Here is a 26,376-nt window from a genome sequence, read left to right on the forward strand (position 1 = left end):
CGTGTCCCCCCCAGCTCAGTGTCCCTGGGTCCCCCAGCTCAGTGTCCCCCAGCTCAGTGTCCTTGTGTCCCCCAGCTCAGTGTCCCCTGTCCCCAGCTCAGTGTCCCCGTGTCCCCGGCTCAGTGTCCCTGTGTCCCCAGCTCAGTGTCCCTGTGTTCCCAGCTCAGTGTCCCCATGTCCCCTGGCTCAGTGTCCCCATGTCCCCAGCTCAGTGTCCCCGTGTCCCCCCCAGCTCAATGTCCCTGTGTCCCCGGCTCAGTGTCCCCTGTCCCCAGCTCAGTGTCCCCTGTCCCATGTCCCCAGCAACCCAAGGTGATCGCGCTGTGCCTGTACCGTGACGTCAGCGGGCTGTTCACCACCGAGAGCCGCGTCCCCGGGCCCCGCGATGACGTCCCCCCCCGCGCCCCCGCCGAGGCCGAGACCCTCATCCAGGACATCAGGTGACGGGAGGTGACAGTGTCCCCAGAGCGTGTCGGGGGACAGGGACATCGGTGTCCATCAGCACACCAGGTGACAGTGTCCCCGCAGTGTGGGGGGTCGGGGACAGCGGTGTCCCCAGCACCCGAGGTGACAGTGTCCCCGCAGTGTGGGGGTTGGGGACAGTGCCGTCCCCCGCACCCGAGGTGACGGTGATGGTGTCCCCGCAGTGTGTGGGGTTGGGGACAGCGGTGTCCCCAGCACTGGAGGTGACGGTGTCCCCGCAATGTGGGGGTTTGGGGACAGCGGTGTCCCTAGCACCCGAGGTGACGGTGTCCCCACAGTGTGGGGGTTGGGGACAGTGGTGTCCCCGGCTCCCGAGGTGACGGTGTCCCCGCAGTGTGGGGTTGGGGACAGTGGTGTCCCCAGCCCCGCGGTGGCGGTGCCGGTGTCCCCGCAGTGTGGGGGTTGGGGACAGCGGTGTCCCTGCAGTGTGGGGTTGGGGACAGCACTGTCCCCAGCCCCACAGTGACGGTGACAGTGTCCCCGCAGTGTGGGGGTTTGGGGACAGCGCTGTCCCCACAGTGTGGAGTTGGGGACAGCGCTGTCCCCAGCCCCGCGGTGACGGTGCCGGTGTCCCCGCAGTGTGGGGTTGGGGACAGCGGTGTCCCCGCAGTGTGGAGTTGGGGACAGCGGTGTCCCCAGCCCCACGGTGACGGTGCCGGTGTCCCCGCAGTGTGGGGGTTTGGGGACAGCGGTGTCCCCGCAGTGTGGGGGTTGGGGACAGCGGTGTCCCCGCAGTGTGGAGTTGGGGACAGCGCTGTCCCCAGCCCCACGGTGACGGTGACGGTGTCCCCGCAGTGTGGGGGTTTGGGGACAGCGGTGTCCCTGCAGTGTGGAGTTGGGGACAGCGCTGTCCCCAGCCCCGCGGTGACGGTGCCGGTGTCCCCGCAGTGTGGGGTTGGGGACAGCGGTGTCCCCGCAGTGTGGAGTTGGGGACAGCGGTGTCCCCAGCCCCACGGTGACGGTGCCGGTGTCCCCGCAGTGTGGGGGTTTGGGGACAGCGGTGTCCCCGCAGTGTGGGGGTTGGGGACAGCGGTGTCCCCGCAGTGTGGAGTTGGGGACAGCGCTGTCCCCAGCCCCACGGTGACGGTGACGGTGTCCCCGCAGTGTGGGGGTTTGGGGACAGCGGTGTCCCCGCAGTGTGGAGTTGGGGACAGCACTGTCCCCAGCCCCGCGGTGACAGTGCCGGTGTCCCCGCAGCGACACGGTGGATGACGAGGAGGAGATGCTGTACGGGGACTCGGGGCCGCTGCTCAGCCCGGCGCGGGAGGAGCCGCGGCGCGGCGCCAACCCCCCCGCCGAGCGGCCGCCCCCCGCCCAGCGCCCCGAGCCCACGCACTGGTGTGTGCTGGTGCGCGACAACGGCGCCATGGAGGTGAGACCCAACGGGGACAGGGACAGACAGGGGGACACTGGGGGACCTGCCACTGCTGCAGCGCAGTGTGTGACGGTGGCCTCTGCTTGTCCCCCTGACTGTCCCTGTCCCCCTGCCTGTCCCTGTCCCCATCCCTGCCTGTCCCTGTCCCCCTGTGTCCCTGTCCCCATCCCTGCCTGTCCCTGTCCCTCTGTGTCCCTGTCCCCCTGCCTGTCCCTGTCCCCATCCCTGTTTGTCCCTGTCCCCCTTTGTCCCTGTCCCCGTCCCTGCCTGCCCCTGTCCCACTTTGTCCCTGTCCCCCTGCCTGTCCCTGTCCCGCTTTGTTCCTGGCCCCATCCCTGCCTGTCCCTGTCCCCACTTTGTCCCTGTCCCCCTTTGTTCCTGTCCCCATCCTTGCCTGTCCCTGTCCCCCTGTGTCCCTGTCCCCCTGCCTGGCCCTCTCCCCATCCCTGTTTGTCCCTGTCCCCCTTTGTCCCTGTCCCCGTCCCTGCCTGTCCCTGTCCCCCTGCCTGTCCCTGTGTCCCTGTGTCCCTGTCCCCATCCCTGCCTGTCCCCGTCCCGCTGTGTCCCTGTCCCCCTGCCTGTACCTGTCCACATCCCTGTTGTCCCTGTCCTGTGTCCCTGTCCCTCTGTGTCCCTGTCCCCATCCCTGCCTGTCCCTGTCCCCCTTTGTCCCTGTCCCCCTGCCTGTCCCTGTCCCCCTGTGTCCCTGTCCCCCTGCCTATCCCTGTCCCCATTGCTGTGTCCCTGTTCCCTGCTCCCCCTGCCTGTTCCCCTGTCCCCTGCCCATCCCTGTCCCTGTGTCCCTGCTCCCCTGCTTGTCCCTATCCCCATGTCCCTGTCCCCTCCGTATCCGTGTCCCACCCTGTATCCCCATGTCCCCGTCCCCATGTCCCCGTGTCCCTGTCCCCCCATGTCCCCGTCCCCATGTCCCCGTGTCCCTGCCCATCCCTCTGTCCCTGTCCCCCCGTGTCCCCACCCATCCCTCTGTCCCTGTCCCCGTGTCCGTGTCCCCGTGTCCCCGTCCCCAGCTGTACCAGCTGCCGGAGTGGCGCCTGGTGTTCCTGGTGAAGAACTTCCCGGTGGGGCAGCGGGTGCTGGTGGACTCGTCCTTCGGGCAGGCGGCCGTGGGGACGCAGGGGACGCAGGGGACAGCGGACGGCAAGGAGGGGACGCGCCAGGGGGACCTGCCGCTGGTCAAGGAGGTGCTGCTGGTGGCACTGGGGCACCGCCAGAGCCGCCCCTACCTGCTGGTGAGTGGCACTGGGGAGACTGGGGGGACTGGGGGGACTGGGGCACCGCCAGAGCCGCCCCTACCTGCTGGTGAGTGGCACTGGGGAGACTGGGGGGACTGGGGCACCGCCAGAGCCGCCCCTACCTGCTGGTGAGTGGCACTGGGGAGACTGGGGGGACTGGGGCACCGCCAGAGCCGCCTGTACCTGCGGGTGAGTGGGACTGGGGATACTGGGGGGACTGGAGCACCCCCAGAGCCGCCTGTACCTGTGGGTGAGTGGTACTGGGGAGACTGGGGGGACTGGGGGGACTGGGGCACCACCAGAGCCACCTGTACCTGTGGGTGAGTGGTACTGGGGATACTGGGGGGACTGGGGCACCGCCAGAGCCGCCTGTACCTGCTGGTGAGTGGTACTGGGGATACTGGGGATACTGGGGGGACTGGGGCACCGCCAGAGCCGCCTATACCTGCTGGTGAGTGGTACTGGGGATACTGGGGATACTGGGGGGACTGGGGCACCGCCAGAGCCGCCTGTACCTGCTGGTGAGTGGGACTGGGGATACTGGGGATACTGGGTGGACTGGGGCACCACCAGAGCCGCCTGTACCTGCTGGTGAGTGGCACTGGGGATACTGGGGGGACTGGGGCACCACCAGAGCCGCCTGTACCTGCTGGTGAGTGGTACTGGGGATACTGGGCGGACTGGGGGGACTGGGGATACTGGAGGGACTGGGGCACCGCCAGAGCCGCCTGTACCTGCGGGTGAGTGGGACTGGGGATACTGGGGGGACTGGGGCACCGCCAGAGCTGCCTGTACCTGCTGGTGAGTGGTACTGGGGATACTGGGCAGACTGGGCGGACTGGGGGGACTGGGGATACTGGGGGGACTGGGGGGACTGGGGCACCGCCAGAGTGGCCTGTACCTGCGTGTGAGTGGTACTGGGGGGACTGGGGATACTGGGGGGACTGGGGCACCGCCAGAGCCGCCCCTACCTGCTGGTGAGTGGGACTGGGGATACTGGGGATACTGGGGGGACTGGGGCACCGCCAGAGCTGCCTGTACCTGCGTTGAGTGGGACTGGGGATACTGGGGGCACTGGGGCACCGCCAGAGCCGCCTGTACCTGGGGGTGAGTGGGACTGGGGATACTGGGCGGACTGGGGCACCACCGGAGCCGCCTGTACCTGCATTGAGTGGGACTGGGGATACTGGGGCACCGCCAGAGCCGCCTGTACCTGCGGGTGAGTGGTACTGGGGATACTGGGGGGACTGGGGCACCGCCAGAGCCACCTGTACCTGTGTGTGAGTGGGACTGGGGATACTGGGGAGCGCTGGAGAAACTGGGGGATACTGGGAGATGCTGGAAATACTGGGGGATGCTGGAGATACTGGGGATACTGTGGGGGTAGTGGGAGATGCTGGGGGGTACTGGGAGCACTGGGGGGTACTGGGGGATGTGGGTTACTGGGGGATGCTGCTGATACTGGGGGGTACTGGGGATACTGGGAGTTGCTGGGGGTACAGTGGGGAGTTGCTGGGGGGATGCTGGGGCATACTGGGAGATGCTTGGGCATACTGGGGGGTGCTGGGAGATACTGGGGGTGCTGGGAGATACTGGGGGATATGAGGGGTACTGGGGGTACAGTGAGGAGATGCTGGGGGTACTGGGAGATGTAGGGGGATACTGGGGGGGTGCTGGGGACTAGGAGGTGCTGGGGGTACTGGGGAAACTGGGGGGTGCTGGGGAAACTGGAAGATACTGGGGGGTGCTGGGAGGTACTGGGGGATGTGAGGGATATGGGGGAGTGCTGGGGGTACAGTGGGGAGATACTGGGGGGATGCGGGGGGTGCTGGGAGGTGTTGGGGGATACTGGGGGGTGCTGGGGAAACTGGGGGATACTGGGGTATACTGGGGACACCAGGGAGGTGCTGGGAGATGTTGGGGGATACTGGGGGGTGCTGGGGAAACTGGGGGATACTGGGGTATAGTGGGGACACCAGGGAGATGCTGGTGATGCCAGGGGTGCGGGCAGGATCTACCAGGGATGCCAGCGGGATACTGGGCAAACTGGGGGATACTGGACAATACCGAGAGATGCTGGGGGGTGCCGGGGTGACCCTGCTGCTGTGACCCCCCCCCCCGTGACCCCCGTGTCCCCCGTTTTGGGCAGGTTCATGTGGAGCAGGAGCTGCTGATCTACGAGGCCTTCGGGCACGACTCCCAGCTGGGCCAGAACAACCTGAAAGTGCGCTTCAAAAAGGTGAATTTGGAGGGGGGGGAACCCCAAACCACCCCCAGGACACCCCTAAACCCCCCCCAACCCCAACAGGTCCCCCACAACATCAACTTTCGGGAGAAAAAGCCCAAACCGTCCAAAAAGAAGGCGGAGGCGGCGGGGAGCGAGGAGCCGGGGGGGCCGCGCGGGCGCGTCGCGCGCTTCCGCTACTTCGAGGACATCTACGGATATTCGGGGGTGAGCGGTGGGATGGGAACCCCCGAAAACACCGGGGACCCCCAAATCCCAGCCCGAAACACACATCCCAGCCCAAAAGCCCAGTTATGGACCCACCAAAATGATCCCCCAAGCCCAAAATGACCTCCAAGGCAAAAATGATCCCCCAAGGCCAAAATAACCCCCCACCCCCAAAATAACCCCCAACCCCCAAATGACCCCCAGATCCCTTCAGAAAACCCTCAAACCAACCCCAAATCCCCCCCCAAAACCGCCAATCAAACCCCAATTTCCCCCCAAAACCCCTCAAATTACCCCCAAATCCCAAATAAACCCCGAATCCCTTCAGAAAAACCCCAAATCCCCCCAAACAAACCCCGAATCCCCTCAGAAAACCCCCAAATCCCCTCAGAAAACCCTCAAACCAACCCCGAATCCCCCCCAAAACCACCAATCAAACCCCAGTTTCCCCCCAAAACCCCTCAAATTGCCCCCAGAGCCCAAATAAACCCCATATCCCCTCAGAAAAACCCCAAATCCCCCCAAACTGCCTCCAGACAAACCCCGAATCCCCTCAGAAAACCCTCAAACCAACCCCAAATCCCCCCCCAAAACCGCCAATCAAACCCCCATTTCCCTCCAAAACCGCCCAAATTACCCCCAGACCCCAAATAAACCCCGAATCCCCCCAAACAAACCCCAGATCCCCTCAGAAAACTCCCAAATCCCCTCAGAAAATCCTCAACCCACCCCGAATCCCCTCACAAATCCCCCAAATCCCCCCCCAAAACCCCCCAAATAACCCCCAGTTTCCCCCCAAGGCCCCCCAATTACCCCCAGACCCCCAATAAACCCCAATCCACTCACAAAAACACCAAATAAACCCCCATTTCCCCCCAGAAAACCCCCCAAACCAACCCTAAACCCCTCAGAAAACCCTCCAACCAACCCCGAATCTCCCCCCAAAAGCCCCAAATAATCCCCCAAAATCCCCCAAATAACCCCCAGTCTCCCCCCAAAGCCCCAAAATTGCCCTCACACCCTAAATAAACCCCGAATCCCTTCAGAAAAAACCCAAATCCCCCCAAACTGCCGCCAAACAAACCCCGAATCTCCTCAGAAAACCCCCAGATCACCTCAGAAAACCCTCAAATCAACCCCAAATCCCCCCCCAAAACCCCCAAATAACCCCCGATTTCCCCCTTGAAAACCCCCCAAAACCCCCCAAATCGCCCCCAAACCCCAAATAAACCCCAAATCCCCTCAGAAAAACCCCAAATCCCCCCAAACTGCCCCCAAACAAACCCTGAATCCCCTCAGAAAACCACCAAATAAACCCCAAATCCCCCCAAAACCCCCCAAACTGCCTCAAAACAAACCCCGAATCCCCTCAGAAAACCCCCAAACCAACCCTAAATCCCACCCAAAACCCCCATATCCCCCCCCAAAACCCCCCAAATTACTCCCAGACCCCGAATCCCTTCAGGAAAACCCAAATCCCCCCAAATTGCCGCCAAACAAACCCCGAATCCCCTCAGAAAACCCTCAAACCAACCCCAAATCCCCCCCAAAACCCCCCAAATTACCCCCAGACCCCAAATCCCTTCAGGAAAACCCCAAACCCCCCCAAACTGCCCCCAGACAAACGCTGAATCCCCTCAGAAAACCCCCAAATCCCCTCAGAAAACCCTCAAACCAACCCCGAATCCCCCCACAAAACCCCCAAATAACCCCCATTTCCCCCTTGAAAACCCCCCAAAACCCCCCAAATCGCCCCCAAACCCCAAATAAACCCCAAATCCCTTCAGAAAATCCCCAAATCCCCCCAAACAAACCCCGAATCCCCTCAGAAAACCCTCAAACCAACCCCAAATCCCCCCACAAAACCCCCAAATCCCCCCCCCAAACCCCCCAAATTACCCCCAGACCCCAAATCCCTTCAGGAAAACCCCAAATCCCCCGAAATTGCCGCCAAACAAACCCCGAATCCCCTCAGAAAACCCTCAAACCAACCCCAAATCCCCCCCAAAGCCCCCCAAATTACCCCCAGACCCCAAATGCCTTCAGGAAAACCCCAAATCCCCCCAAACTGCCCCCAGACAAACCCCGAATCCCCTCAGAAAAGCCCCAAATCCCCTCAGAAAACCCTCAAACCAACCCCAAATCCCCCCACAAAACCCCCAAATAACCCCCATTTCCCCCTTGAAAACCCCCCAAAACCCCCCAAATCGCCCCCAAACCCCAAATAAACCCCAAATCCCTTCAGAAAAACCCCAAATCCCCCCAAACTGCCTCCAAACAAACCCCGAATCCCCTCAGAAAACCCCCAAATCCCCTCAGACAAGCCTCAAACCAACCCCAAATCCCCCCCCAAAACCTCCCAAATTGCCCCCAGACCCCAAATAAACCCCAAATCCCTTCAGAAAAACCCCAAATAAACCCCAAATCCCCTCACAAAACCGCCAAATAAACCCCAAATCCCCCAAAACCCTCCTCCTATACCCCCAAAATAAACCCTGAATCCCCTCACAAAAGTTCCAAATAAACCCCAAATCCCCCCAGAAAACCCCAAATTACTTCCCAAAACCCCAAATAAACCCCAAATCCTGTCAGAAAATCCCCAAATAAACCCTGAATCCCCTCACAAAACCCCCAAATCCCCTCAGAAAACCCTCAAACCCCGAATCCCCCCACAAAACCTCCAAACCCCAATTTCCCCCCCAAACACCCCCAAATTGCCCCCAGACCCCAAATAAACCCCGAATCCCCTCAGAAAACCCTCAACCCAACCCCAAATCCTCCCCCAAACCCCCCAAATCCCCCCCCAAACCCCCCAAATAACCCCCAATTTCCCCCCCAAAACCCCCCCAAACCCCAATTTCCCCCCCAAACCCCCTCTTTTTCCCCCCAAGGTGTTCATCTGCGGGCCCAACCCGCACTGGCTGCTGGTGACGGGCCGGGGGGCGCTGCGCCTGCACCCCATGGCCATCGACGGCCCCGTCGACTCCTTCGCCCCCTTCCACAACGTCAACTGCCCCCGCGGCTTCCTCTACTTCAACAGGCAGGTCAGGCGGGGGGGCACCTTTGGGGGGGGCTCAGGGGGCTTGGGGGGGTCTGGGGAGGGGTTGGGGGGATGTTTTGGGGGGTTTTCTGGGGGGAAATTGGGGGTTGTTTGGCGGTTTTGGGGCGGGAAATCGGGGTTGGTTTGAGGGTTTTCTGAGGGGATTTGGGGGTTTTCTGAGGGGATTTGGGGTTTGTTTGGGGGGATTTGGGGTTTTTCTGAAGGGATTTGGGGTTTGTTTGGGGTTTGAGGGCAATTTGTGGGGTTTGGGGGGGGATATGGGGTTTATTGGGCGGTTTTCGGAGGCGATTTGGGGTTTGTTTTGGGGGGACTTGGGGTTTTTCTGAGGAGATTTGTGGTTTCTTTGGGGTTTGGGGGCAATTTGGGGGGTATTGGGGGGTTTTCAAGGGGGAAATAGGGGGTTATTTGGGAGTTTTGGGGGGGGATTTGGGGTTGGTTTGAGGGTTTTCTGAGGGGATTTGGGGGTTTTCTGAGGGGATTTGGGGTTTGTTTTGGGGCAGTTTGGGGGGATTTGGGGTTTTTCTGAAGGGATTTGGGGTTTGTTTGGGGTTTGAGGGCAATTTGTGGGGTTTGGGGGGGATATGGGGTTTATTGGGCAGTTTTCGGAGGCGATTTGGGGTTTGTTTTGGGGAGACTTGGGGTTTTTCTGAGGAGATTTGGGGTTTCTTTGGGGTTTGGGGGCAATTTGGGGGGTATTGGGGGGTTTTCAAGGGGGAAATAGGGGGTTATTTGGGAGTTTTTGGGGGGGATTTGGGGTTGGTTTGAGGGTTTTCTGAGGGGATTTGGGGGTTTTCTGAGGGGATTTGGGGTTTGTTTGGGGGGATTTGGGGTTTTTCTGAAGGGATTTGGGGTTTGTTTGGGGTTTGAGGGCAATTTGTGGGGTTTGGGGGGGATATGGGGTTTATTGGGCGGTTTTCGGAGGCGATTTGGGGTTTGTTTTGGGGGGATTTGGGGTTTTTCTGAGGAGATTTGTGGTTTCTTTGGGGTTTGGGGGCAATTTGGGGGGTATTGGGGGGTTTTCAAGGGGGAAATAGGGGGTTATTTGGGAGTTTTGGGGGGGGATTTGGGGTTGGTATGAGGGTTTTCTGAGGGGATTTGGGGGTTTTCTGAGGGGATTTGGGGTTTGTTTTGGGGCAGTTTGGGGGGATTTGGGGTTTTTCTGAAGGGATTTGGGGTTTGTTTGGGGTTTGAGGGCAATTTGTGGGGTTTGGGGGGGATATGGGGTTTGTTGGGCGGTTTTCGGAGGCGATTTGGGGTTTGTTTTGGGGGGATTTGGGGTTTTTCTGAGGAGATTTGTGGTTTCTTTGGGGTTTGGGGGCAATTTGGGGGGTATTGGGGGGTTTTCAAGGGGGAAATAGGGGGTTATTTGGGAGTTTTGGGGGGGGATTTGGGGTTGGTTTGAGGGTTTTCTGAGGGGATTTGGGGGTTTTCTGAGGGGATTTGGGGTTTGTTTTGGGCAGTTTGGGGGGATTTGGGGTTTTTCTGAAGGGATTTGGGGTTTGTTTGGGGTTTGAGGGCAATTTGTGGGGTTTGGGGGGGATATGGGGTTTATTGGGCGGTTTTCGGAGGCGATTTGGGGTTTGTTTTGGGGGGATTTGGGGTTTTTCTGAGGAGATTTGGGGTTTTGGGAGGTAATTTGGGGGTTTTGGGGGGATATGGGGTTTATTTGGGGGTTTTCTGAGGGGATTCGGGGTTTGTTTGGGGGGATTTGGGGTTTTTCTGAAGGGATTTGGGGTTTATTTGGGGATTTTGTGAGTGGATTTGGGGTTTATTTGGGGTCTGGGGGCAATCTGGGGGGTTTTGGGGTGATATGGGGTTTTGGGGGTTTTGGGGGGGGATTTGGGGTTTGAGGGTTGTCGGAGGGGATTTGGGGGTTTTCTGAGGGAATTCAGGGTTTGTTTGGGGGGATTTGGGGTTTTTCTGAGGGGATTTGGGGTTTATTTGGGGATTTTGTGAGTGGATTTGGGGTTTATTTGGGGTCTGGGGGCAATTTGGGGGGTTTTGGGGGGGAAATTGGGGGTTATTTGGCGGTTTTGGGGCGGGAAATCGGGGTTGGTTTGAGGGTTTTCTGAGGGGATTTGGGGTTTGTTTGGAGGGATTTGGGGGGATTTGAGGGGATTTGGGGGTTTTCTGAGGGGATTTGGGGTTTGGTTTGGGGCAGTTTTGGGGGATTTGGGGTTTATTTGGTGGTTTTGTGAGGGGATTTCGGGTTTATTTGGGGTTTTTCTGAAGGGATTTGGGGTTTATTTGGGGTTTGAAGGCAATTTGGGGGCGGTTGGGGGGTTATTTGGGGGATTTTGGGGGGTTATTTGGGGTTTCGGGTTGGTTTGAGGGTTTTCTGAGGGGATTTGGGGGTTTTCTGAGGGGATTTGGGGTTTATTTGGGGTTTTGGGAGGTAATTTGGGGGTTTGGGGGGGATATGGGTTTATTTGAGGGTTTTCTGAGGGGATTTGGGGGTTGTTTGGGGGGATTTGGGGGTTTTCTGAAGGGATTTGGGGTTTATTTGGGCTCTGGGGGCAATTTGGGGGGTTTTGGGGGGGGATATGGGTTTTATTTGGCGGTTTTGTGGGGGGATTTGGGGTTGGTTTGAGGGTTTTCTGAGGGGATTTGGGGGGTTTCTGAGGGGATTTGGGGGTTGTTTGGGGGGATTTGAGGGGATTTGGGGGTTTTCTGAGATAATTTGGGGTTTGTTTTGGGGCAGTTTGGGGGGGATTTGGCATTTTTCTGGAGGGATTTGGGGTTTATTTGGGGTTTGAGGGTAATTTGGGCGGTTTTGTGGTAGGATATGGGGGTTATTTGGGGGTTTTGGGGGGGGATTTGGGGTTGGTTTGAGGGTTTTCTGAGGGGATTTGGGGGTTTTCTGAGGGGATTCGGGGTTTGTTTGGGGGGATTTGGGGATTTTCTGAAGGGATTCGGGGTTTATTTGGGGATTTTGTGAGTGGATTTGGGGTTTATTTGGAGTTTGGGGGCAATCTGGGGGGTTTTGGGGGGGAAATTTGGGTTATTTGGGCTTTTGTGGGCGGATTCGGGGTTTGTTTGGGGGGATTTGGGGGCTTTTCTGAAGGGATTTGGGGTTTGTTTGGGGTTTGGGGGCAATTTGGGGGGGTTGGGGGGTTACTTTGGGGGTTATTTGGGGTTTTGTGGGGGGATTTCGGGTTGGGTTGAGGGTTGTCTGAGGGGATTTGGGGTTTGTTTGGGGGTTTTCTGAGGGGATTTGGGGGTTTTCTGAGGGGATTTGGGGTTTGGGGGCAGTTTGGGGGGATTTGGGGTTTTTCTGAAGGGACTTGGGGTTTATTTGGGGTTTGGGGGCAATTTGGGGGGTTTTGGGGGGGAAATTGGGGTTTATTTGGGGGCTTTGTGGGGGGATTCTGGGTTGGCATTTTTGTGAGGGGATTTGGGATTTATTTGGGTTTGGGGGCAATTTGGGGGTTTTGGGGGGGGTATGGGGGTTATTTGGGGGTTTTCTGAGAGGATTTGGGGTTTGTTTGGGGGCAGTTTGGGGGGTTGGTGTTTATTTGGTGTTTCTGAGGGGGGATTCGGGGTTTATTTGGGGTTCAGGGTGGTCTTTGGGGGGATTTGGGGTTTATTTGGGATTATTTGGGGGGTCATTTTGTGTGGTATTTGTGGTTTTGGGGGATTATTTGTTTCTCTTGGGGGTTATTTGTGGTTTTTGGGGGGCTATTTGTGATTTTTTGGGATTATTTGTTTCTCTTGGGGGTTATTTGTGGTTTTTGGGGGGCTATTTGTGATTTTTTGGGGGGTTATTTGTGACTTTTTGGGGGGTTTCTCTTGGGATTTGGGTATTTTGGTGGGACTTGCTGTTCTTGGGGTGAGATTTGGTGCTTTTGGGGGTGATTTGATGTTGTTTTGGGGACATTTGGGTTATTTTGGGGCAGGATTTGGGATTTTTGGGGGGGTGTTTGTTTTTGGGGGGTGTTGTTTGGGATTTTGGGGTTGCATTCGGTGGTTTTGGGGGCGCAGGGGGAGCTGCGGATCAGCGTCCTGCCCGCGTACCTGTCGTACGACGCGCCCTGGCCCGTGCGCAAGATCCCGCTGCGCTGCACCGCGCACTACGTGGCCTACCACGTCGAGTCCAAGGTAGCGCGACGGCTCGCGACATATCGTGACATATCGCGGCGTATATCGCGGCACACCACGGCGTGCCATGACATATCACGACATATCGCAACATATTGCGACATACCGTGGCGTATATCGGTGGCACGTCACGACATACCATGACATATCACGACATATCGCAACATGTCGCGGCACATCGTGACATATTGCGGCACGTCATGACATACCATGACATATCACAACATATTGCGACATATCGCGGCACATCGTGACATATCACGGCGTCTATCGTGGCACATCATGACGTACCAGAACATATCGCGACATATCATGACATATTGCGGCGTATATTGCGGCACATCATGACATATGGCAGCATATCGCCACACATCGCAAGGTATCGCCACATATTGCGACATATCGCCACATATCACCACATATCACGGTGTCTATCGTGGCACATCACGACATACCAGAACATATTGCGACATATCGTGACATATAGCGGAGTATATTGCGGCACATCACGACATATCACCACATATCGCCACATATCACGGCATCTATCATGGCACATCACGACATACCAGAACATACCGCAACATATCGTGACATATCGCGGTGTATATCGCGGCACTTCACGACATACCATGACATATCACAACATATCGCGACGTATCGCGGCACATCACGACATATCGCCACATATCACCACATATCATGGCATATCGCCACATATCACGGCATCTAGCGTGGCACATCACGACATACCAGAACATATCGCGACATATCGCGACATATTGCAACATATCGTGACATATCGCAATATATCATGGCGTCTATCGTGGCACATCACGACATACCAGAACATATCACGACATATCGTGACATATCACGGTGATTGCGGCATATCACAACATACCATGACATATCACGACATATCGCAAAATATTGTGACATATCACGGCACAGCATGGCATACCATGACATATCACGGCGTCTAGCGTGGCACATCACGATATACCAGAACATATCGTGACATATCGCGGTGTATATCGTGGCACGTCACAACATACCATGACATATCACGACATATCGCAACATATTGCGACATACCGCGGCGTACATCGTGGCATGTCACGACATAACATGACATATCACAACATATTGCGACATATCGCAGCACATCACGACATATCGCGGCACATCATGACATATTGCGACATATCGCCACATATCACGACATATCGCAACATATCACGGCATCTAGTGTGGCACACCACGACATACCAGAACATATCGCGACATATCGCGACATATCGCGGTGTATATCGCGGCACATCACGGCATACCGTGACATATCACGACATATCGCAACATATTGCGACATACCATGGTGTATATCGCGGCACGTCACGACATACCATGACATATCACGACGTATCACAACATATTGCGACATATCGCGGCACATCACGACATATCACGACATATCGCAACATATCACAGCATCCAGTGTGGCATACCATGGCATACCAGAACATATCGCGACATATCGTGACATATCGCGGTGTATATCGCGGCACAGCACGGCATACCGTGACATATCACGACATATCGCAACATATCACGGCGTCTAGCGTGGCACATCACGACTTACCGTGACATATCGTGACATATCATGGTGTATATCGCGGCACAGCATGACGTACCATAATGTATCATGACATATCGCGACATATAGCGGTGTATATCGCGGCACATCATGACATATCACAACATATCATGACACATCATGACATCGTGTATATCACAGCACATCACAACATATTGCAACATATCGCAACATATCACGGTGTATATCACAGCACATCGTGACGTGGCATGACATATCGCGACATATCACAACATCGTGGTGTATATCACAGTAGATCGTGACATAGTGTGGTGTATATCGTGGCGTATATCAGCACATCACGACATATCGCGACATATGGCATATGGTGGTGTATATCGCAGCACATCGCAACATGTCACGACACATCATGGTGTATATCACAGCACATTTTGACACATCACAACATATTGTGACATGCTGCGGTGTATATTGTGACACATCACGACATATCACAATGTACCACGATATATCACAACATATCACGGCATATATCGCAGCACGTCATGATATATCATGACATATCGTGACATATCACGACATATCGTGGCGTATATTGCAGCACATTGCAACATATATCATGGCATATATCACAGTGTATATCACAGCACATCACGACATATCACAATGTATCGTGACATATCCCAACATATTTCAACATATATCACAGCACATTACAGCATATCACAATGTATTGTGACATATATTGCGGCACATCGCAATATATCACGACATATCGTGATGTGTATCGTGGTGCATTACGACATATCGCAGCATATTGCAAGATATCACGACATATTGTGGCATATTGTGACGTATATTGCAGCAATCGCAACATATCACGACATATTGTAGCATGTTGTGATGTATATCGCAGCAATCGCAACATATCACGACATATTGTAGCATATTGTGGCGTATATCGCGGCATATCATGGCGTATATCGCGGCATATCATGGTGTATATCGCGACGTATTGTGACATATCACAGCACATCGCAACATACTGTGGCATGTATCGCAACATATTGTGACATATTGCGACATATCACAGCGTATATCGCAGCATATTGTGACATTTTGTGACGCATATCGTGGCAAATATCGCGGTGTATCGCGACACATCGGGGCACATATCAGCATATCGCGGTGTATTGTGACACATCGCGACGTAGCGTGGCGTATATCGCGATATATCGCGACATATCGCGACGTACAGTGTTTTCCACATCCCAGTGCTGACACCGCTGTCCCCAAATGTCCCCGTCAGGTTTACGCCGTGGCCACCAGCGTGATCAACCCCTGCACCCGCATCCCCCGCATGACGGGCGAGGAGAAGGAGTTCGAGAGCATCGAGCGCGGTGAGACCCGGCACCGTGGCACCGCCGCCACCCTGCCACCCCCTGAGCCCCATGTCACTCCTGTCACCACCCCCCCCCCGTCTCCATGTCCCCACCCCAAGCCCCATGTCACTCCTGTCACCCCCAGTCTCCATGTCCCCCCCTGAGCCCCATGTCACTCCTGTCACCCCCCAATCCCCATGTCCCCACCCCAAGCCCTGTGTCACTCCTGTCCCCCCCCGAGCCCCATGTCACTCCTGTCACCCCCCAGTCCCCATGTCCCCGCCGAGCCCCATGTCACTCCTGTCACCCCCCCAATCTCCATGTCCTACCCCAGAGTCCCATGTCACTCCTGTCACCCCCCAATCCCCATGTCCCCCCCTGAGCCCCGTGTCACTCCTGTCACCCCCCAGCCCTGTCACCCCTCCCAATCTCCATGTCCCCACCCAAAATCTCCATGTCCCCACCCCAAGCCCCATGTCACTCCTGTCACCCTCCCAATCCCCATGTCCCCCCCTGAGCCCCGTGTCACTCCTGTCACCCCCCCAGCCCTGTCACCCCTCCCAATCTCCATGTCGCCCCCCCAAATCTCCATGTCCCCACCCCAAGCCCCATGTCACTCCTGTCACCCTCCCAATCCCCATGTCCCCCCCTGAGCCCCGTGTCACTCCTGTCACCCCCCAGCCCTGTCACCCCCCCAATCTCCATGTCCCCCCCTGAGCCCCGTGTCACTCCTGTCACCCCCCCAGTCTCCATGTCCCCCACTCCAAGCCCCATGTCACTCCTGTCATCCCCCAGCCCTGTCACCCTGTCACCCCAATCTCCATGTCCCTCCCCCAAATCTCCATGTCCCCCTTATAGCCCCATGTCACTCCTGTCACCTCCCCAATCTCCATGTCCCCACCCCAAGCCCTGTGTCACTCCTGTCACTCCCCCAGCCCTGTCACTCCCCAATCCCCATCTCCCCCCACAAGCACTGTCACCCTCCTGAGGCCCGTGTCACTCCTGTCACCCTCCCAATCCCCATGTCCCGCCCTGAGCCACATGTCACTCCTGTCACCCCCCAATCCCCATTTCCCCCCCGAGCCCCATGTCACTCCTGTCACTGCCCCCAGTCTCCATGTTCCCCCCTGAGCCCCGTGTCACTCCTGTCACCCCCCAGCCCTGTCACCCCCCCACAATCTCCATGTCCCCTCTATAGCCCCGTGTCACTCCTGTCACCGCCCCCAATCTCCATGTTCCCCCCCCCGAGCCCCATGTCACTCCTGCCACCCCCCAGCCCTGTCACCCCCCCACAATCTCCATTTCCCCTCTATAGCCCCGTGTCACTCCTGTCACCCCCCAATACCCATGTCCCCCCGAGCCCCGTGTCACTCCTGTCACCCCCCAGCCCTGTCACCCCCCCACAATCTCCATTTCCCCTCTATAGCCCCGTGTCACTCCTGTCAACCCCCAATCCCCATGTCCCTCCCTGAGTCCTGTGTCACTCCTGTCACCCCCCAATCTCCATGTCACCCTCCTGAGCCTCATGTCCCCCACCAGGCTATGTTACCACACTGGGTCCCGTGTCACTACTGTCACCCCCCACAACCTCCATGTCCTCCCTATAACCCCATGTCCCCTTGTCACCCCCTGAGCCCTGTCACCCCCTCCCTGAGCCCCATGTCCCCAGACAAGCGCTATGTCCCCCCTCAGCCCCCATGTCCCCTGAGCCTTGCCCCCATGTCCCCTCCAAGCCTTGTGTGTCTCCCCGAACCATGTCCCTGTCCCCAGACGATTGGTACGTGTTCCCCAAGCCCCGTGTCCCCCCCGTGTCCCCCCCGTGTCCCCCTGACACATGTCCCTGTCCCCAGATGATCGGTACGTGCCCCCGCAGCAGGAGGCGTTTTCCATCCAGCTGATCTCCCCGGTGAGCTGGGAGACCATCCCCAACACCCGGTGAGCAACACGCGATGTCCCCATGTCACCCAGACCATCCCCAACGCCTGTGAGCACCCCACAATGTCCCCATGTCCCCCAGACCATCCCCAACACCCAGTGAGCACTGCGCAATGTCCCCATGTCCCCCAGACCATCCCCAACACCCGGTGAGCACCGCGCAATGTCCCCATGTTCCCCAGACCATTCCCAACACCCGGTGAGCACCCCGCAATGTCCCCATGTCCCCCTGTCACCCGGACCATGCCCAATACCCGTGAGCACCACGCAATGTCCCCACGTCCCCCAGACCATCCCCAACACCCGGTGAGCACCGCACAATGTCCCCATATCCCCATGTCCCCCAGACCATCGCCAACACCCAGTGAGCACCGCACAATGTCCCCATGTCCCCCAGACCATCCCCAACACCCAGTGAGCACCGCACAATGTCCCCATGTCCCCCAGACCATCCCCAACACCTGGTGAGCACCACGCAATGTCCCCATGTCCCCCAGACCATCCCCAACACCCGGTGGGCACCGTGCAGTGTCCCCATGTCCCCAGCCTAGGGTGTCCCCCTGAGCGTGGTGTGTCCCCTTGTCCCCAGGATCGAGCTGGAGGAGTGGGAACACGTCACCTGCATGAAGACGGTGTCACTGCGCAGCCAGGAGACCGTGTCGGGGCTCAAGGGCTACGTGGCCGTGGGGACGTGTCTCATGCAGGGCGAGGAGGTCACCTGCCGCGGCAGGGTCAGTGGGGACACCCAGGGGACACGCGGGGGTCTTGGGAGATGCTCAGGGGACACCCAGGGGACACTCAGAGAGCACCTGGGGGGCTTGGGGGACATGCAGGGGACACCCAGGAGTCTTAGGGGACACCCAGTAGACACTCAGGGGACACCCAAGTGTCTCAGAAGACACTCAGGTGACACTCAGGGGTCTGAGGGGATACCCAGGGGTCTCAGGGGACACTCAGGTGACACTCAGGGGACACCCAGGGGTCCCAGGAGACACTCAGGGATCACCCAGGAGTTTTAGGGGACACCCAAGAAACACTCAGGGGACACTCAGGTGACTCTCAGGGGACACTCAGGGGACACTCAGAGAGCACCTGGGCGGCTTGGGGGACACTCAGGGGACATTCAAGAGTCTTAGGGACACCCAGGAGATTTGGGGGACACCCAGGGGACACTCAGGAGACACCCAGGAGACTTGTGGCACACCCAGGGGACACTCAGAGAGCACCTGGGGGGTTTGGGGGGCACGAAGGGGACACCCAGGAGTCTTAGGGGACACCCAGGGGACACTCAGGAGACACCCAGGAGGCTTGGGGCACACCCAGGGGACTTGCAAGGGTCTCGGGGGACTCCCAGGGGACACCCAAGGGTCTCAGGGGACATCCAGGGCTCTTGGTGGACACTTAGGGAACATCCAGAGGACAATTTAGGGGTCTTGGGGACACCCAGGAGTCTTGGGGCACACCCAGGGGACACTCAGAGAGCACCTGGGGGGCTTGGGGGACACCCAGGGGACACCCAGGAGTCTTAGGGGACACCCAGGAGTCTTGGGGGACACCCAAGGGACACTCAGGAGACACCCAGGAGGCTTGGGCACACCCAGGGGACTTGCAAGGGTCTCAGGGGACTCCCAGGGGACACCCAAGGGTCTCAGGGGACATCCAGGGCTCTTGGTGGACACTTAGGGAACATCCAGAGGACAATTTAGGGGTCTCGGGGACACCCAGGGGACACTCAGGAGTCTTGGGGGACACCCAGGGGTCCCAGGAGACACTCAGTGATCACCCAGGAGTCTTAGGGGACACCCAGGGAACACTCAGGGGACACCCAAGGGTCTCAGAAGACACTCAGGTGACACTCAGGGGTCTCAGGGGACACCCAAGGGTCTCAGGGGACACTCAGGTGACACTCAGGGGACACCCAAGGGTCCCAGGAGACACTCAGGGGACACCCAGTAATCTTGGGGGACACCCAGGGGCCTCAGGGTCCACTCAGAAGTCTTGGGGGACACTCAGGGGACACCCTGGTCAGGCCCCTGGGCTGCAGGTGCCCCTGGTGACCCCGGTGTCCCCGTCCCCAGATCCTGATCATGGACGTGATCGAGGTGGTGCCGGAGCCGGGGCAGCCGCTCACCAAGAACAAGTTCAAGGTTCTGTACGAGAAGGAGCAGAAGGGGCCGGTGACAGCCCTGTGTCACTGCCACGGCTACCTCGTGTCTGCCATCGGCCAGAAGGTCACCGGGGGACACCTTGGGGGGTGGGGACACCGCGGACACCTGGGGACACTGGGGACACCTGGGGACATTGGCCTGAACGGGCTGGTGACAGCCCTGTGTCACTGCCATGGCTGCCTCGTGTCTGCCATCAGCCAGGTCACCAGGGACACCTGGGGACACCTGGGGGGCTGGGGACACCTGGGACACCTGGGGACGTTGGACAGAAGAGGCTGGTGACAACCCTGTCACTACCATGGCTGCCTTGTGTCCACCATGGGCCAGAAGGTCACCTGGGGACGTGGGGTGGGGACATTGGCCTGGGGACACCTCGCAGGGCTGGGGACACCTGGGGACATTGACCAGAAGGGGCCCATGACAACCCTGTCACTGCCATGGCTGCCTCGTGTCCACCATGGGCCAGAAGGTCACCTGGGGACGTGGGGTGGGGACATTGGCCTGGGGACACCTCGCAGGGCTGGGGACACCTGGGGACATTGACCAGAAGGGGCCCATGACAACCCTGTCACTGCCATGGCTGCCTCGTGTCCACCATGGGCCAGAAGGTCACCTGGGGACATGGGGTGGGGACATTGGCCTGGGGACACCTCGCATGGCTGGGGACACCTGGGGACATAGACCAGAAAGGGCTGGTGACAGCCCTGTCACTGCCACAGCTACCTCGTGTCCGCCATCGGCCAGAAGGTCACTGGGGACACCTCAGGGGGCTGGGGACACTGGGGACACTGGGGACACCTGGGGACATTGACCAGAAGGGGCTGGTGACAGCCCTGTCACTGCCACGGCTACCTTGTGTCCACCATTGGCCAGAAGGTCACCTGGGGACACCTGGGGACACAGGGGGAGTGGGGACACCTGGGGGGTTGGGGACCTGATGTCCACCATAGATGAGTAGCTCACCAGGGTTAGGGACACCTATGGGGTTTGGTGGCATTGGCCAGAAGGTCACCTGGGGTGTGAGAGGACACCAGGGGGCTGGGGACACTGGTGAGGTTGGGGACTTGGTGTCCACCATTGGCCAGAAATGGGCCAACTGGGTGGTTGAGGTGTCACTTGTCCCCACCTGGGGACATGTGGCCACCCAGGGGACTTTGGGGACCCCTGCGCTGAGCCGAGGTGCCACTTGTCCCCCCCAGGTAGCAGATCTTCCTGGGGAGGCTGTGGGTGGCTTGGGGACACCTGGGGAGGGCTTGGGGACACCCAGGGGGGTCATGTTGTCACTTGTCCCCTCTGTGGTGACAGATCTTCCTGTGAAGCCTGTGGGTGGGGGAGCTGATGGGCATGGCCCTTAGTGACACCTGGGGGGTTTGGTGACCCCTTGAGGGGTTTGGTGACCCCCAGGTAGGATCAGTGACCCCCAGGTGGGGTCGGTGACCCCATGGGGGGGTCAGGATGTCACTTGTCCCCCTTCTGGTGACAGATCTTTCTAGGGGGTTTGGTGACTCCCAGGTGGGCTTTGGTGACCCCTTAGGGGTTTGGTGACCCCTTGACGGGGTTGGTGATCCCCAGGGGGGATCAGTGACCCCTTGAACGGTTTGGTGACCCCCAGGCAGCATTGGTGACCCCATGGGGGGGCCATGGTGTCACTCGTCCCCTCTCTGGTGACAGATCTTCCTGTGGAGCCTGCGTGTCGGGGAGCTGACGGTCATGGTCCTTAGTGACACCTGGGGGGGTTTGGTGACCCCATGAGGGGTTTGGTGACCCCTTGATGGGATCAATGACCCCCAGGTGGGGTCGGTGACCCCATGGGGTGTCAGATTGTCACTTGTCCCCTCCGGTGACAGATCTTCCTGTGGAGCCTGCATGCGGGGGAGCTGACGGGCATGGCCCTTAGTGACACCTGGGGGGTTTGGTGACTCCTTGATGGGGTTGGTGACCCCCAGGTGGGGTTGGTGACCCCATGGGGTGGCAGTTTGTCACTTGTCCCCTCTGTGGTGACAGATCTTCCTGTGGAGCCTGCGTGTGGGGGAGCTGACGGGCATGGTCCTTAGTGACACCTGGGGGGTTTGGTGACCCCATGAGGGGTTTGGTGACCCCCAGGTGGGATCAATGACCCCCAGGTGGGGTCGGTGACCCCATGGAGGGGTCAAGACGTCACTTGTCCCCCTTCTGGTGACAGATCTTCCCAGGGGGTTTGGTGACTCCCAGGTGGGGTTTGGTGACCCCTTGATGGGATCAGTGACCCCCACGTGGGGTCGGTGACCCCATGGGGGCGTCATGGTGTCACTTGTCCCCTCTATGGTGACAGATCTTCCTGTGAAGCCTGTGGGTGGGGGAGCTGATGGGCATGTCCCTTAGTGACATCTGGGGGGTTTGGTGACCCCATGAGAGGTTTGGTGACCCCCAGGTGGGATCAGTAACCCCTTGATGGGGTTGGTGACCCCATGGGGGGGTCAGGATGTCACTTGTCCCCGCTTTGGTGACAGATCTTCCTGTGAAGCCTGCGTGTGGGGAGCTGACAGTCATGGCCCTTAGTGACACCTGGAGGGTTTGGTGACCCCTTGAGGGGTTTGGTGACCCCCAGGTGGGATCAGTAACCCCTTGATGGGGTTGGTGACCCCCATGGGGGGGCCATGGTGTCACTTGTCCCCTCTATGGTGACAGATCTTCCTGTGGAGCCTGCGCGCGGGGGAGCTGACGGGCATGGCGTTCATCGACACCCAGCTCTACATCCACCAGCTCATCAGCGTCAAGAGCTTCATCCTGGCCGGGGACCTGGTGAAGAGCATCTGCCTCCTACGCTACCAGGAGGGCAGCAAGACGCTGTCCCTCGTCAGCCGGGTGCGGCGCGGGGACGCGCGGGGACACGCGGGGACACCGCGGGGACACCTGGGGACACCTGGGGACGGTGGTGACGGCTCCAGGGTTCAACGGGGGTTTGTTTCCCGCAGGACGCAAAGCCCTTGGAGGTCTACAGCGTGGACTTCATGGTGGACAGCGGCCAGCTGGGCTTCCTGGGTACGGCACAGGGCGGTCCTGGTGGTGCCACGTGGCTCCTGGTGTTACCACATGGATCCTCGTGTTACCACGTGGCTCCTGGTGTTACCATGTGGATCCTGGTGTTACCACGTGGCTCCTGGTGTTGCCATGTGGATCCTGGTGTTGCCATGTGGCTCCTGGTGTTACCACATGGATCCTGGTCTTGCCACATGGCTCCTGGTGTCACCATGTGGATCCTGGTGTTGCCACATGGATCCTGGTGTTACCACGTGGATCCTGGTGTTACTATGTGGATCCTCGTGTTACCACGTGGCTCCCTGGATCCTGGTGTTGCCGCATGGCTCCTGGTGTTACCACATGGATCCTGGTGTTGCCACGTGGCTCCTGGTGTTACCACATGGCTCCTGGTGTTACCACATGGATCCTGGTGTTGCCACGTGGCTCCTGGTGTTACCACGTGGATCCTGGTGTTGCCACATGGCTCCTGGTGTTACCACATGGATCCTGGTGTTGCCACGTGGCTCCTGGTGTTACCACGTGGATCCTGGTGTTACCACATGGCTCCTGGTGTTGCCACATGGCTCCTGGTGTTGCCACGTGGCTCCTGGTGTTGCCACCTGGATCCCGGTGTTGCCACATGGCTCCTGGTGTTGCCACATGGCTCCCGGTGTTGCCACATGGCTCCTGGTGTTACCATGTGGATCCTGGTGTTACCACATGGCTCCTGGTGTTGCCACATGGATCCTGGTGTTGCCACGTGGCTCCTGGTGTTACCATGTGGATCCTCATGTTGCCACATGGCTCCTGGTGTTACCACGTGGCTCCTGGTGTTACCACGTGGATCCTGGTGTTGCCACATGGCTCCCGGTGTTACCACATGGCTCCTGGTGTTACCACATGGATCCTGGTGTTGCCACATGGCTCCTGGTGTTGCTACGTGGCTCCTGGTGTTACCACGTGGCTCCTGGTGTTGCCACATGGCTCCTGGTGTTACCACGTGGCTCCTGGTGTTACCACGTGGATCCTGGTGTTGCCACATGGCTCCTGGTGTTGCCACATGGCTCCTGGTGTTGCTAGGTGGCTCCTGGTGTTACCACTTGGATCCTGGTGTTACCACGTGGATCCTGGTGTTGCTGGCGAGATCCTGGTGCTGCTGTGGGGTCCTGGTGTTGCCATATGGCTCCTGGTGCTGCTATGGGGCTCCCGGTGTTGCCATGAGGCTCCTGGTGTTACCATGAGGCTCCTGGTGTTACCACGAGGCTCCTGTTGCTGTTGGGGACTCTCGGTGTTGCCATGTGGCTCCTGGTGCTGCCATGGGGCTCCCGGTGCTACCACACAGCTCTGGTGCTGCCATATGGCTCCCGGCACCGCCACGTGGGTCCCGGCGTTGCCGTTGGGCTCCCAGCGCTGCCGTGGGCTCCTGGTGTTGCCACGAGGCTCCCGGCACCACCAGGGCCACCAGTGTCCCCCGGGGGTTTGGGGACGCTTCACCAAAACCTCCTTGTCCCGCAGTGTCCGACCGCGACCGCAACCTGCTGGTGTACATGTACCTGCCCGAAGGTGAGGGACACGGGGGACACGGGGGGACATGGGGGACACAGGGGATGTGGGGGGGACATGGGGGACACGGAGGACATGGGGGACACAGGGGATGTGGGGGAGACACGGGGGACATGGGGAAGGGGACATGGGAAGGGGACATGGTGGAACATGGGACATGGGGGGACATGGGACACAATATGGGGGACATGGAACACAGGGGACACGAGACACGGGGGCACGTGGGACACAGGGGACATGGGACACAGGGGCACATGATGGGATGCAGGGGACATGGGGGGACACGGGACATGGGGGGATGTGGGGGACACAGGACATGGGGGGACACGGGAGGACACAGGAGGACATGGGACACAGGGGGACATGATGGGATGCAGGGGACATGGGACATGGGGGGGACACGGGACATGGGGGCATGTGGGGGACACAGGACATGGGGGGACACGGGAGGACACAGGAGGACATGGGACACAGGGGGACATGATGGGATGCAGGGGACATGGGACATGGGGGGACACGGGACATGGGGGCATGTGGGGGACACAGGACATGGGGGGACACGGGAGGACACAGGAGGACATGGGACACAGGGGGACATGATGGGATGCAGGGGACAGGGAACACGGGGGGACGCAGAGGACACGGGACACAGGGGGACAGGGAAGGACATGGGACACGGGATGTGGGGGACATGGGGGGACACAGGACATGGTGGGACATGGGGGACATGATGGGATGCAGGGGACATGGGACACGGGGGGACATGGGAGGACACGGGACACAGGGGTACGTGGGGGACACAGGATGCGCGGGGACACGGGAGGACATGGGACACGGGGGGACATGGGAGGACACGGGACATGGGGGGACGTGGGGGACGCAGGACACAGGGACACGTGAGGACATGGGGCAGAGGGGGATACGGGACACAGGGGGACATGGAGGGATGCGGGGGACACAGAACATGGTGGGACACAGAGGACAAGGGGCACAGGGGGACATGGGAGGACAGGGGACACAGGATGTGGGGGACATGGGACGTGGGAGAACACGGGACATGGGGGGACATGATGGGATATGGGGGACATGGGAGGACGTGGGACACAGGGGTACATGGGGAACACAGGATGCGCAGGGACACGGGAGGACATGGGACATGGGGGGACATGATGGGATGCAGGGGACAGGGAACACGGGGGGACGCAGAGGACACGGGACACAGGGGGACATGGGAGGACATGGGACATGGGGGGACATGGAGGGATGTGGGGAACATGGGACATGAGGGGACATGGGAGGACATGGGACATGGGGGGACATGGAGGGATGTGGGGAACATGGGACATGGGGGGACACAGGACACGGGGGCACACAGGAGGACATGGGACATAGGGGGACATGGAGGGGTGCGGGGGACACGGGACCCGGGGGGCTGCGGCTCGGGGCCCTGGGTCCATGTCCGTGTGTCTGTCCAGCCAAGGAGAGCTTCGGGGGGCTGCGGCTGCTGCGCCGCGCCGACTTCCACGTGGGCGCGCACGTCAACACGTTCTGGCGCACGCCGTGCCGCGGCGGCTCGGACGGGCCCCGCCGCACCAGCGCCTGGGACAACAAGCACATCACCTGGTTCGGTGAGAGCGCGACACGGGACACGGGGACACCGGGACATGGGGGACACGGTGACACGGGGGGACACGGGGGGACATGGGGGGACATGGGGACACGGGGGACATGGGACACTGGGACATGGGGGGACATGGGGACACGGGGGGACAGGGGGACACAGGGGGACATGGGGTGACACCAGGACATGGGGGGACATGGGGACACAGGGGGACATGGGGGGACACGGGGGCTTGGGGGACACAGGGGGACATGGGGACCTGGGGGGACACCACGACATGGGGGACATGGGGACACGGGGGGGCATGGGGGGACACCAGGACATGGGGGGACATGGGGACACGGGGGGACATGGGGGGACACCAGGA

The 26,376-nt window shown here is 59.4% G+C and overlaps 1 protein-coding gene across 1 annotated transcript in view; it reads left to right on the forward strand.

The window, feature by feature from the left end:
• Positions 1 to 303: 303 nt before the first annotated feature.
• CPSF1 (cleavage and polyadenylation specific factor 1) overlaps positions 304 to 26,376 on the forward strand; it is a gene marked incomplete at its 5' end in the record, with an annotated part of 29,332 nt that continues 3,259 nt past the window's right edge. Inside the window, 15 exons of the mRNA XM_082076731.1 lie at positions 304 to 440; positions 1,681 to 1,855; positions 2,887 to 3,108; positions 5,261 to 5,350; positions 5,420 to 5,563; positions 8,455 to 8,607; positions 12,606 to 12,722; positions 15,650 to 15,740; positions 17,573 to 17,657; positions 18,247 to 18,388; positions 19,736 to 19,888; positions 22,493 to 22,669; positions 22,780 to 22,846; positions 24,341 to 24,388; positions 25,864 to 26,016. Coding sequence (XP_081932857.1) covers positions 304 to 440; positions 1,681 to 1,855; positions 2,887 to 3,108; positions 5,261 to 5,350; positions 5,420 to 5,563; positions 8,455 to 8,607; positions 12,606 to 12,722; positions 15,650 to 15,740; positions 17,573 to 17,657; positions 18,247 to 18,388; positions 19,736 to 19,888; positions 22,493 to 22,669; positions 22,780 to 22,846; positions 24,341 to 24,388; positions 25,864 to 26,016 — 1,954 coding nt within the window. The remainder of the gene's footprint in view (positions 441 to 1,680; positions 1,856 to 2,886; positions 3,109 to 5,260; positions 5,351 to 5,419; positions 5,564 to 8,454; positions 8,608 to 12,605; positions 12,723 to 15,649; positions 15,741 to 17,572; positions 17,658 to 18,246; positions 18,389 to 19,735; positions 19,889 to 22,492; positions 22,670 to 22,779; positions 22,847 to 24,340; positions 24,389 to 25,863; positions 26,017 to 26,376) is intronic.

Source organism: Streptopelia decaocto, assembly GCF_964273445.1.
Source record: "Streptopelia decaocto genome assembly, contig: HAP1_SCAFFOLD_880, whole genome shotgun sequence".
Classification (NCBI taxonomy): Eukaryota; Metazoa; Chordata; class Aves; order Columbiformes; family Columbidae; genus Streptopelia; species Streptopelia decaocto.